At 39.5% G+C, this 12,063-nt stretch overlaps 1 protein-coding gene across 1 annotated transcript; it reads left to right on the top strand.

The window, feature by feature from the left end:
* Window positions 1-2,012: 2,012 nt before the first annotated feature.
* On the top strand, window positions 2,013-2,641 carry LOC114611567 (keratin-associated protein 7-1). Its single transcript, XM_028756272.1, has one exon. The coding sequence runs from the start codon at window positions 2,068-2,070 to the stop codon at window positions 2,329-2,331; it is 264 nt and encodes an 87-aa protein (XP_028612105.1). The 5' UTR covers window positions 2,013-2,067; the 3' UTR covers window positions 2,332-2,641.
* The last annotated feature ends 9,422 nt before the right edge of the window (window positions 2,642-12,063 follow it).

Here is a 12,063-nt window from a genome sequence, read left to right as displayed (position 1 = left end):
AATCTGTGCAGGCTCTGCGCACACTGCCTCAGTTTCTCTGAGTTCATATATATACCTTGTTGATTTAGAGGGCCTTGTTTTCTTAGTGTTCTCCCTGCCTTATGACTCTTACACTCTTTCTGTCTCCTCTTCTTCATGGCTCCTTAGACCCTGAAGGGAGAGGCTTGATGAAGACATTCCATTTAGGGCTGGGTGTTCCAAGGTCCCTTACGGTCTGCACACTGTCCAGTTGTGGATCTCTGTATTAGCTCCAATCTGCTGCAGGAGGAAGCTTATGATAACTGAGTGAGACATTAATTATGGATACAGCAGTATGTCATTAGGACTCAGTTATTACTATGTTCCTTTAACAGAACAATAGTATTTGATTTTCCTGTAAATCTATGTGAGGTAAATATGTATATATTTATATGAATAAATTAATATGGTGAAATATATTATTAATTCATTCTATTTCCTAAAAGTTAATTCAAAGATGGTTTTGCTTCTTATTTTATATAAATATATTCATAAATTTAATAATTTTATGAAGCAATACCCATTTAGAAGATGTTCTGTAGATAGAATCCAAGAAAGAATCTCAGTAAATCAGTTCTAGTGGGATTAATTCATTTTGTCTATTAAATATCCATAAAACATTGTTTCTGTACAAGGTCTCATTCTGTAATGGAGATTGGCTTTGAACTCTGAAGTGCTAGGATTGTAGGCATGGACCATTATGCCCGGCCAAATTTACCACTTTTGTTTTTAATGAACACAGACTTTTATTCACACAGGAGGATGGCTATTTATTAATTGTTTGATTTGGTACAGATTTAGCATTTTAAATTCAAATTTGGCCTGATTTCACTCATCACAAGGAAGGTTGCTCATAACACAGTGGGGATCAGAAGGGAGCATTCTACATTCAGGAATATAACTTGTAGTTTTTAACTGGGTCATGGCTCTCAGGCTTGGTTTACTAGCAACTACTTAGAACCAAATGCAGTACAACATGACTTTGAAATAGCCATGATTCCATTCAGTTCCAGCACACCACCACCACCAGAAGATAGTTTGGCAATGATTAAGATTTACAAGAAAAGATTGTATGTTCTCAATAAAAAAATAAAATATGTGTTAACAAGGAAGATGCTCATAAAGGAGACAGATGAAAATTCCTGGTAAGTTTTCTTCCTGAGCTATCGTACAATGTGGTGGCCTTACAGCCTCTATGAAAAGATTTGTTCATTTTTAATTAAAAATTAATACATGTATACACTGTGTCTCTCCCACTCCCTCCTCCACCCTTCCACAAATGTATTTCCTCACTCCCAATTTCATGTAATTTTAAAAAGAATTGTTCAGATGATGTTTTTATGCAATGCTCTTGGGAAAAATGTGTTCAGATGATTTTATACAAAACAAGCTGTTCAAAGGCCAATGATTTAGTGGTATCTAACATATTCACACCATTCTGCACTCACTACTTTTACCTGGTTCTAAATGATGTTCTCCATCACCAAATAAACTCTTCTTTCAAGTGCAAGCATTTTGGAATGACACAGGAAGTGAATATCATGATGTCTATAGTGCTTTTGTCTAATGTTTTAGAATGATTTTTACCCAAGAGTAAAAAATCCCAGAGAGTGGTTATGTCTTGGTTTGAGTGTTTATATTCTTGACAAAGCCTTTTAGCCTAGTTCTGTCAACTGGGAGGAGTTTCTAGGCAGAAGATTTAGAGCCTCAGATGATGCAACCAGGACAGTAGTTAAACCATGGGGCACCTATGAAAAGCATTCAGTGGTGTGTCACAGATGGTCACTGGCTTTGAAGATAGCACACATTCCTTTGTAAACAGAAAAGCTAACAAAAATGTGGGCAAAGAGTCTGTGGGTTTCTTTATGCACATTTTACTAGAAAAATAATAGGCTTATTTATGCAAATTTGTGGGAAGGTGTGCAATGACTGGTGTGTCATGTCCACCAGCTCAAGGTATAAAAAGTCGAGTGCGGAGGAGATGCTTCATTCACACCTGGGTAACTTGTTCTTCACAGTCTATCCAACCCTCTCTCCTCATCTGCCACCATGACTCGTTATTTCTGCTGTGGAAACTACTTCCAAGGGTATCCTTGCTATGGAACCAACTTCCACGGGAACTACAGAGCTACCCCCCTGAACTGTGTTGTGCCTTTGGGCTCTCCCTTGAACCATGGCTGTGGAACCATCTACAGCTCCCGCAACTTCTGCTATGGTGGTGTTAGTAACTTCCAAAATCCAGGCTGTTGCTATGGCAGCAGCTTTTACAGGCCATGGGGCTCTGGCTCTGGCTTCGGCTACAGCACCTACTGATGGACCAATGGCTCTGGAGACTACAGGACCCTCAACCAGCTACCGTCACAAGAAACAACCTGAAAAGCAATGTCTGCCTTCCAGCCTCCCATGGCAGTTGCAAGATACAGTCTACTCACTGTGGTCTGGTTCTCCTGTAATGCTGAGCAGGAGCCCATCTCCAAGCTGAAACTCATCCACAGCTAAGAGAAGCAAGACCCACTCTTTCATGAGAGACTGGAAACGACATCAACATAAATGTACTTCCAGTTGGGGTGTGTGGGCAGGGTCTTACTGTTAGTGTCCTAATAAATTTGTTTCATGCATCATACATACTTTTGTTCTGCTCTTTGATTTTGCTGTGGTTTGCATGGCCTTAAATTCATCAACCCATTTTCAATCTCCAGTGGCTGATCTTAACTGAAGTTTACGTGTGGAAATGGCTAAGGGACACTTTTCTCCTCTTGTGGTGTGCGTAGCACCTTCCAGTACTGTGAAAGCTAACCAGCAGGGGTGAAGTTTCTGGATTGGTCCCAGATTGATTTCTCCATGTCCTATGACTCAAAAATGGGGTGTCTTCAGCAATAGGGTCTTACCATCATGTTCTGGAAGGTAACCAAGAACAATGCTAATAATCTTAATGTTGTTGGGTCTATGGGTCCTCATTGGGCAGGAAGTCCAAAGAAAGTAACCGATTCCTTGCACTTGGCTTTTTATTTTCTAGCCTCTGGTGGGGCATTGTTGCCTTATTATTAGGTAACTATTTTAACTTGTGTGTGTGTGTGTGTGTGTAAAACATGTTCACTGGTGTAACAGTGGTATGACTATTAAGGAAATAAGAGACGCTCTCTGACTGGATTTAATTCCCACTCCACTAGATGAAGAGACTCATACCTGGCACTATTATTGGACCAAAATCCTGGAGGAGCACCTAGTATTATTTTACTAATTGGATTTAATATTAAATCGAGTGCTAATGATATTATTATACCCACAGATCAACGCGTCTCTCAACACTCATCTGAGAAGCTTATCCTTGTAGTAGATGATGATTAATGCAAAGACACACAACTGGCCAAGATGCAGAGAATAAAAGAAGGATGCTCAGGCATAATAGAACACATAGATGGCACCTCCTCTGCCTGAGGGTCAGGGACTGTTGCAGAAGAGAAGACAGGACGAATGTAAGAGCCGGAAGCAGCTGCTGACTATAAGGGAACAACAGTGTCTTGTGGCCACAACAGGGCAGCTGCACATATGTATTCACAGCATGCAAAATGCCTGTCAAAGCCAAAGCCAGAGAATGTCTCAGCATGTAGATAGGAGCTGGTTACACAATCTCACCCAGGCTGTAAGGGTATTGACAATCATCAACTCCTGGGAGAGGGAAGAGAATGGTTCTTCTAAGAGAGTTGCCCCAGTTGACCTCACAACAGAGGAAGATAACACATCTAAGAATATTTGGGCAGCACAAACTGGTCTTGAAAGACTCAAAACAAACAAACAAACAAACAAGGGCACAAAGGAAAGGGGAGAGGGGATAAAGTATATGATTGAAACACATTGTTTCAAACTTTAAAGAGCGAATGCAAATAAATGCAAAAGAGAGAACTGTCCTAGATGTAGTCCAAACAACTAGCAGTTGTTACTTTTAATTACTCAAATAGTCAGCGTAGATTGATTATTCTCTTGGTATCTGTGAAACCTGAATGCCATAGATTGATGAATTAATTACAATTAATTGGAGTTAGTTAGGAAACTCCTAAGATGTTATCAATAAAGCAAAGCTAACTGTTGAACTCGTACAGTGTATTTCCCCTTTTTTAATAGATAGGTTTCATTTTCTCCAACTTCTTCACCTCTAATTATACAGATATCTAGTAAGAAAAATGAATCCGCTATTCTCTGGAATGATGGTTGCCATCAAGAGCACTTGAGATGATGTGTGGTCTACACTGGCAGCCAATTTCCTGTCTTGTTTTCAGATTATGTTCTGAATCATAATTCATTCATACATCAAGTGTTTATTATACTCTAAGAATATGTTCAATTAATTGTTCATGGACTTGCTAACTTTTCTGTTTTATAAGAGTAAATATGATATAGTCCATTATAAATTTCATACACTCATGCATTAAGTATTGGCTCTGAGTTTCTGCTTTATAAGAATAAATATGGTATATTCCATTATAAATCTCATACTCTGACTCATGCATTAAGAAATATTGGCTCTGGGTTTCTGCTTTATAAGAGTAAATATGGTATAGTTCATTATAAATCTAATATACTCATGCCTTAAGAAGTATTGGCTCTAGGCAATGTGTTTAGTACTTTGCAACTATATAACCATTCAAGCAGAAAGAGCCTGACTTGGAAGCTGACTGTCTTCAAGAGATAATCCCTTCAGTTGGTAGACACTCAGTATGCTGTGACAACACTGGGCACCACCCTAAGTTGTAGGAGCACTGAGATAAAACATAGTCCTCTAGGTGTTCACTATTTAATATATGAAACTCATTAAAAGAGTGTAAATCCATTATTTATTAATAAAGGACATTAATAGTCTCCTTCAAAATATGTCAATCACTTTCTCCAGTTTGCACTGAGGCAAGGCCCTTGGCTGTAGTTTCCCCCAACCCACAACGCACACTCACTGTTCTGCCTTTAGGCAGTTGTCTGGAACTGACTCTGGTAGCAGGGCCCAACCATGTATAATATATGTCTCTTTAGTGTTCTTCAGTCTGGATCAGTTCTCAGCCTTTGTGCTTCTTGGCATCAGCCAGTTTGAAGACTATGGACCAAGTGCTTTGTTGAAAGTTCTTGGCTTTTCTTCCCATTGAAGCATCTTGCAGAACGGCCATTGAAGTGAAGCTGTGACCTCGGCGCTCCTCATCAGAGCTGGAATGTGTTGGCTTATGCAGATTTGGTTGATATTATCAGTTCACCTCCTTATAAATAGGCTTTCTTCAAGTTTCTCCACTATGAAGTCATTTCCCCATTTAGAATGAACGATTTTTAAAGTCTTATTGTATTCATTATTTAGTATTGTGCTTGTCTCCTCTTTATTTGTTGTGTTTGCTTATTTTTTTATTTCAACCAATATTAACACTGGTTCATAGTTCCTTATTTTACTCAGTTGTTTACATTAATTAATATTGTTTTAAATGTGATATTCAGAGTATTCTGGACATGGAGGATACAACCATTCATGCAGGCTTCTATGTCTTGTGAAATGGCCTACATCACTATGACATAGTTTCTCTTCTGTACAGCTCAACAAACTAGTCCAAGAACTCATCTTGGACTTTTTTTTATTGTGGTTGTGGATATAGGGGTTTTCCCAGAATCCCTGAGTTCTCTTGGTGGGGATGAATTTAGAAAGTAAAATATATCCATGTTAAGTGTTTGCATCGCTGCACTGCTATTGCCGAGTATTCTCATTGACATCCCATTATACGCTACAATGATCATTCTTACAACGGCAATCCTCTTCCATTTATGAATGACACGCTCTTAAGATGCCCTGCAAAGCTATGCATTGAAGAGCTCATTGACAAGCAGGATCTAATTTAAAGTGAGAGAGACTGACCTTCAGTCCAAACAACAGACTGTAAAGCACAGGTCACTACTGACCCTGTTAATTTTCATTCCCAGTCTTTAGCTGATTTTTTTTTTGCTACTTTGTCTCTGTTTCTGATCTAGTCCTAGCATCTTTATTACTACCATCTCAGAATTTGAAGAACATGTTTGCTTATTCCTCCTCTTTAGGTTCTCTCTCTCTCTCTCTCTCTCTCTCTCTCTCTCTCTCTCTCTTGCTCTCTCTCTCTCTCTCCCTCTCTCTCTCTCTCTCTGTCTCTCTCTCATCTTTTTAATTATTTAATGTAATGTATTTATAATATGTATATGTATGCTTGGGGATGACAACTTGGTACTGGATAACTGATTATGGTTCATCCCTGGCGAAACTGGTTCTCCCTCCCTCAGCAGGCCATTAATTGTCCATAGTTCTCACTTAGGGGAGGGGCCTTGTGAGATCCCTCCCCCATCCATATTGTCATGTGACCTGGTGTTGTTATTACCCAGGTCTTCCTGGGTAACCATATTGTTGGTATTACATGGGTGTAGCTGTCCTGTCATATATAGAGGACACTGTTTGGTAGCAAACACTGTAGTTCTTTAGTTCTCACAATCTTTCTGGTGTTTTTTGAAATTTAGGTGTACCAACTGGAGAGGGATGTATGGTCCATTATTCTCTGCAATTTGACTAGTTGTGAGTTTCTTTAGTAGTCTCCATTTGCTTACCCAGTTAAAGCTGCCCCCCTCTCCCTGTCCTTTTTCTCTCTTCATAGCACCTGTGTCTCACTACGCCTTCTCTAGAGGTCTTTCATCCTATTATGGTCCCCATTACCTTCCTGGTTTCTTTGACTATGCCAGGTCACTTATTTACATGTATAGAGTCACAGCTAAGATCCACAAATATGCGAGAAAACGTGACATGTGTTTTTCTGGGTCTGGGTTAACTCAGCGTATTGTCTACTTGCATCCATTTAACTGCATCTTTACTGATGAACAGAATTCCACCTCGCATGTGTGCCACATTTTCATCATTAAGTCATTCAGGTTGTTTCCATTTCACAGCTGTTGTGAATAGAGCTGCAATGAATATGGCTGGGCAAATGTGCAGTCAGATATCAGTTCCTTTGAGTAGATTCCAAAGAGTGAAATAACCAGGTTCTATGGGGATCTGCTTTTAGGTTTCTGAAAGATTTCCACCCTGATCTGCATAGTGGCTGCATCAGTCTGCAATCCCATCAACACTGAGTGAAGGCTTCCCTTACCCCACATTCCAATCAGTGTTCCTTGTCAGATTTTCCCCTTATCTTGGCCATCCCATTTTACCCCAGGAAGTAATTTAATTTGCATTTTTCTAATTGCTAAGGATTTCCAGCATTAAAAAAAAGCCATTTCTTACACATTTTTATTTATTCTTTTGAGAACTCTATGTACAAATCTATAGCCCACTTTATAATTGGGTCATTTTTTGATGGGGGGGTCATTTTTTTATTCTTTGATTTTTGCACTCTTGGGAGGGATAAATAAGAAAAACTGAAGATTTTTAACAGGGAAAATAAGAAGAGAGGATAATTCCTGAAGGGAGTGGGAAGCAAGAGGGATAAATAACACATTGGATGTTTGAAAGAGCTGTAAGGAAACAGCACATTTTTACTTAAAAATATGTATAATACATGCATTAAATGGTTTAAACGAAGTTAATCCATTTGTGGTGATAATACTCTTCTCAAAGCTATAAGACTATCTAACAAAAAACCTGGTGCCAGACATGAAGTCCTCTCTTTTAGTTCTTGGTCCAGGCACCCCACAAGATTCCAGAACCAATATAAGCATTTCCCTTGGCTTCATCCAAAAATGTAAAGTTTGCTGAAGACACTGGACACTTTGAAAACAGGACCTGGAGGAATAACGCTGGAACTGACCTAGTAACCTCCTCTCAAGGACAAGCTCGCCTAGTATCTGAAAATGCTGTGTAAGCGCTAAGGGAGAGAAGCTGTGCAGCCCTTTCCTCTTCCTGTTTCCTCCTTTCTATCATGCAGAGACCTGCCCCCTCATGACTGATGTTGTCACTGCCATTCTTCCTAGTCAATAACAGTATCATACATTATACATAGTGGTTAACAGGTTATAAAATGTGTGAATAGAATTTTATTTAAATCTGACAAATATCTTGGGAGAGACTGGTTTCAACTGAGGAAGTTACTAGAGATTAATTTGTCCCAGTGGGTAAATATTTAGCAAATGGGAAAACAAGTCTTGAACTAATAGTACCAAGATGAAGTCTTCTGATACTACACATGCTTACTGGTTTGCCATTGATAAGAAAAGAAAAAAAACATTAGTTATGTGTTTGCCAATGCTATGAAAACATTGCTGACATTAGCAAGATCATTCAGAATGGTCACATACTTAAAAAGGATTAAGTAATTGTTAATCACCGTTTTTAATCTTAGTGCCAATATTATTATTATTATTTCATTATGTCCAAGAAATGACATCGGATCTTTGTTCCTAATGTTTCTGCCTCAATTCACACTTCATCATTTCTTGGGTAGACCCTTATTCTAGCTGTAGATCTATTCTACCTGGTAGTCCTTAATCCTTCTTCCTTAGATACACAAAACAAACTAAATGTATAAGTAAAATGTAACTAGTTCTCATGAGTTGTTTATGAATTTAAAAGTTTCCTTATAGTTTCTGGAAAAGGAGCAGTCAGAGGTGCACAGAAGCCCATTCTTTTCTCTAGGCTCAGTTTCAGGTAAGAGGGGAGTTTCATACCTCTTTGTCTCTTCTACTCTCTTCCAGAAAATTCCTATGGAGACTTCAAGAAGTCTTACTCAACTTCTGGTAACATTGCTTGTTCTGCTTTAGAAGTTATGACTCAGTTTATTAGTATTGTTCCATTGCACTGAAAGAACTTTCAATAAAGTATCTTCCATCAACTGCAGGAATAGATTTTTACTCAGTGAAGTTGGGTCTCTTAACTTGTTGCTCTATGACACCCACAACATTGGAAACTGCAGGGCATCTCACCAGAAGGTGTTTTTAGGGGATTGTTACAGAGTTTGGACTTGGATTAGGAGTTCTGGAGGATGTTGAGGGAAGTAGAGGTACTATTTGCATTAGAGACTATATTAGTTGTATATCTTTCTTGTAAGTACCACAGATTTAGCAGCTTAAGACAACATACACTCATCTTCTCACAGATCTAGAGGCTGGGAGGGAGTTGAGAATGGCTCTTCCTGGACTCAGAGATAAGTTGTTGGAAGGTTAGCATTCATTTCAGAGTTCCTAGAAGATAGTTGATGAGTTTCCAGTTTCTATAGGAAACCCAACATTCTTAGCTTGGACACCTTCACCCTTCTTCAAAGAGAGCTGTAAACCACTGCAAGATTCCAGCACTAGGTTCCCTGTCTTCCTCTTCTACTTACAAAATTTCTTGTTATTCCATCAGGGACAACCAAGACAAAGTACAAAAACCTCCCACCTCAAGACAAGCTCATTGTCAACCTTATGTTCTCCTTTATGACCAGTGTATTGTACATCCCAGGGATTAGAGTCCTTGCTCCTCTGAGAGACCAGTACTATGCCTACCTCAGGTGCTGTTAGGAAGGGAGCTTGAGCCCATAATTGCTTGTGTTGATAAATTTTACTTAAGAGCTAGAACAAAGCTCACGATGTGATGTTGTAATCACTGCTGTGTTTGCTTGGTAATGCTTTTGCTTCTGTTTGCTTTCAGACATGATTATGAAATAGTCCTTGCAAGGGTTGTGTAATTCTCTCATCGTCCTCGACTGACCTCATCTGATTTGGGGCTCTAAAGGTTGTTTATGGAAAGAAGGGGATTGGCACTCTCCTTCCCATTGTCTCAAGGTGACCTTGTCTCATTTGAGTTCTGAAGGTTGTGAAGAAGAAGAAGGGAATGGAGATCCACATTGTCTAAGAGTGACCCTGTTTGATTTGCAGTCATAAAGGTTAGGAAGAAATTCTCAAAGGTTATGCACAGGAAGAAAGGGATGGATGCCTTATTTGATTGTCAGTGTTTCTGGGTTGTTAGTGATTCAACCCTCAACCCCTCAACTGGTTCCTTCATTAACTGACAGCTCTGAGATTTTCCCAATGTTTTTGTACACTTGTAAATTTCTCCAGGATAAGCCCAGTGTTATACTTAGTGCCATTTTTACATCCTTATTAAATATTAGTTGAAGTAATTCAATTATTTGCAATTTCATAGAAAAAGTCAAATCCGTTGCTACTTAGTTAAAATGTAGTCTATTGACAAGAAACACAGGCATCATTGGAAAGCTTGTCCAGTGCAGAGTCTTGGGAGCCTCTGCTGTTAAATTGGACTTTCCACTTTAATAAGATTCTCAGGTGATTTGTGTGCACATAAAGGTTGAGCACCAGCCCTGTCTTATTGATTTCATCCCAAAGGCAGGAGAGAGGAAGAAGCATCTCACTGTTGATTCCTAAAGTGCTGGTGAAGGTATTATCATCTTCATCAAAAAGCAAGTTTTCTTCTCAAAAATTATCATCATTATAATTTTCTCTTGTTCTTACTGCTACTATGGGAAAACTAGATCATGCTATTCATTTCTGAGGAGAGGATAGGAATGCCAGTTATAATTGGAGCAGGAGAGATGTGTGTTAAATAAAGGGAAGCAGTCTCAGTCCTAAGGCTTGCTAGTCAGGAAGCTCTTTGGGTATTCTACAAAACCTCTAAGTGCATTAAATATTGTTGTCGCTGAAAGTATGCTGTTATTTCTTCGGCACCAATTTCATTTTAGCATCTTGTCTCTGAGCCTTCTGACATTCCCTTTGCGACTGCAATTTGATGTATTTCATACAGTTTATTTTTTTTCTGTCTTTCTAATCATTCTCCTGCCTAAGGAATCTTTACTGCATGCATCCCTTATTGTTTCTAGTTGGAAGTTGGTTTAAGGCAGTAGGATGCACTTTCAGAACTGTCAAGTCTTTACTTTGGTGTGTGTGTGTGTGTGTGTGTGTGTGTGTGCAGGTGTGTGGAGGCCAGAGGTCAAAGAAGTCAACCTGAGTTGCCAATCCTCAGGGACATCCTCTTCTTTGTTTTGTAAGACAGAGACCTATTGGGGTTTGTTAAGTAGTCTAGGGTAGCTGCATAACAAAATCTGGGGTCCCACCTATCTAGTCATGTCCCCATTCCTGGGATGACAAGCATGAGCATTTTTTTACATGGATTTTGGTGGTAGCCTTAGTCTTCAGGCTGGCACGGTAGCACTTCACTAGCCGGATGACTTCCCAGCCACAGCATTCTCAGACTATATGAGAAACTTTGGCACACTAGTTATGGTCTTAGTTTTAAAGTTAAGATTTAACTTTATTCTCATCATGCATTTTGGCCAGTAAAGGCTGCTGTCAGTTTCCATTGCACCTTCTGTTTGGTGAGACTATAGATATTATCTCAAAGACCATGAGTGGGATTCTCCATATGCTATCCAGAGGCCAATGAATGACTAATCAATGCCAAGCTTTGTTCAGCAGTGAGGCTGAGTCTGTCTTAGAACATTTGAAGGAACTTCTCTCCACTAACCAACACAGCTCATTCATTCACCTTTACATTCCCTTTCAGTGTCTGGCTCCAGTGCCACCTTTATGTTGTGTAAGCAGACCTTAGCTCTTCCCATTCCGTCTAAGAGTAGGATGAATGTGAAGAGAGACAGTTTTAGTCTACTCCTGATAAAAAGCTTATAGCCCCTAAAGGAGAAGCTGTGCTTCCTCACTGTACCTTTTTCATGTTGGTATGAATCATGCCTGAGGTTTTTGCCCACAGGAGTCAGGGAGCCTATTTCACACCCAGGCATTGTTGTGGTGGTGTGTTGTTTCTTTAGAAAACCACACAAATTCTACATCAAATAGTAAGCCTTACTAATGAAGCTCATGCTTGATAATTAATGAACCTGTCTCACCAATGTGGTTAGCCCCGAAGCGCTGAGGTAGCATTTCAAGGTGTTGAAATGGTGTCTCAGGTTAGCACCTAGGTTTGGTCAGCAGATTCTGATGTTATCAAGTGACATATTTTTGGCATATGGCCCAAGAGTCATAGTATCAAGTAACACACACACAAACACACACACACACACACACACACACACACAGAGAGAGAGAGAGAGAGAGAGAGAGAGAGAGAGAGAGAGAGAGAGA

Source organism: Grammomys surdaster, unplaced genomic scaffold (genome assembly GCF_004785775.1).
Source record: "Grammomys surdaster isolate TR1022 unplaced genomic scaffold, NIH_TR_1.0 126118, whole genome shotgun sequence".
Taxonomy (NCBI): Eukaryota; Metazoa; Chordata; class Mammalia; order Rodentia; family Muridae; genus Grammomys; species Grammomys surdaster.
This window is presented reverse-complemented; position numbering and strand designations above follow the sequence as displayed.

What these genes read in the sequence shown, in the direction of transcription:
- LOC114611567 (XM_028756272.1), top strand. Translation starts at nt 2,068, where the DNA reads ATGACTCGTTATTTCTGCTGTGGAAACTACTTCCAAGGGTATCCTTGC.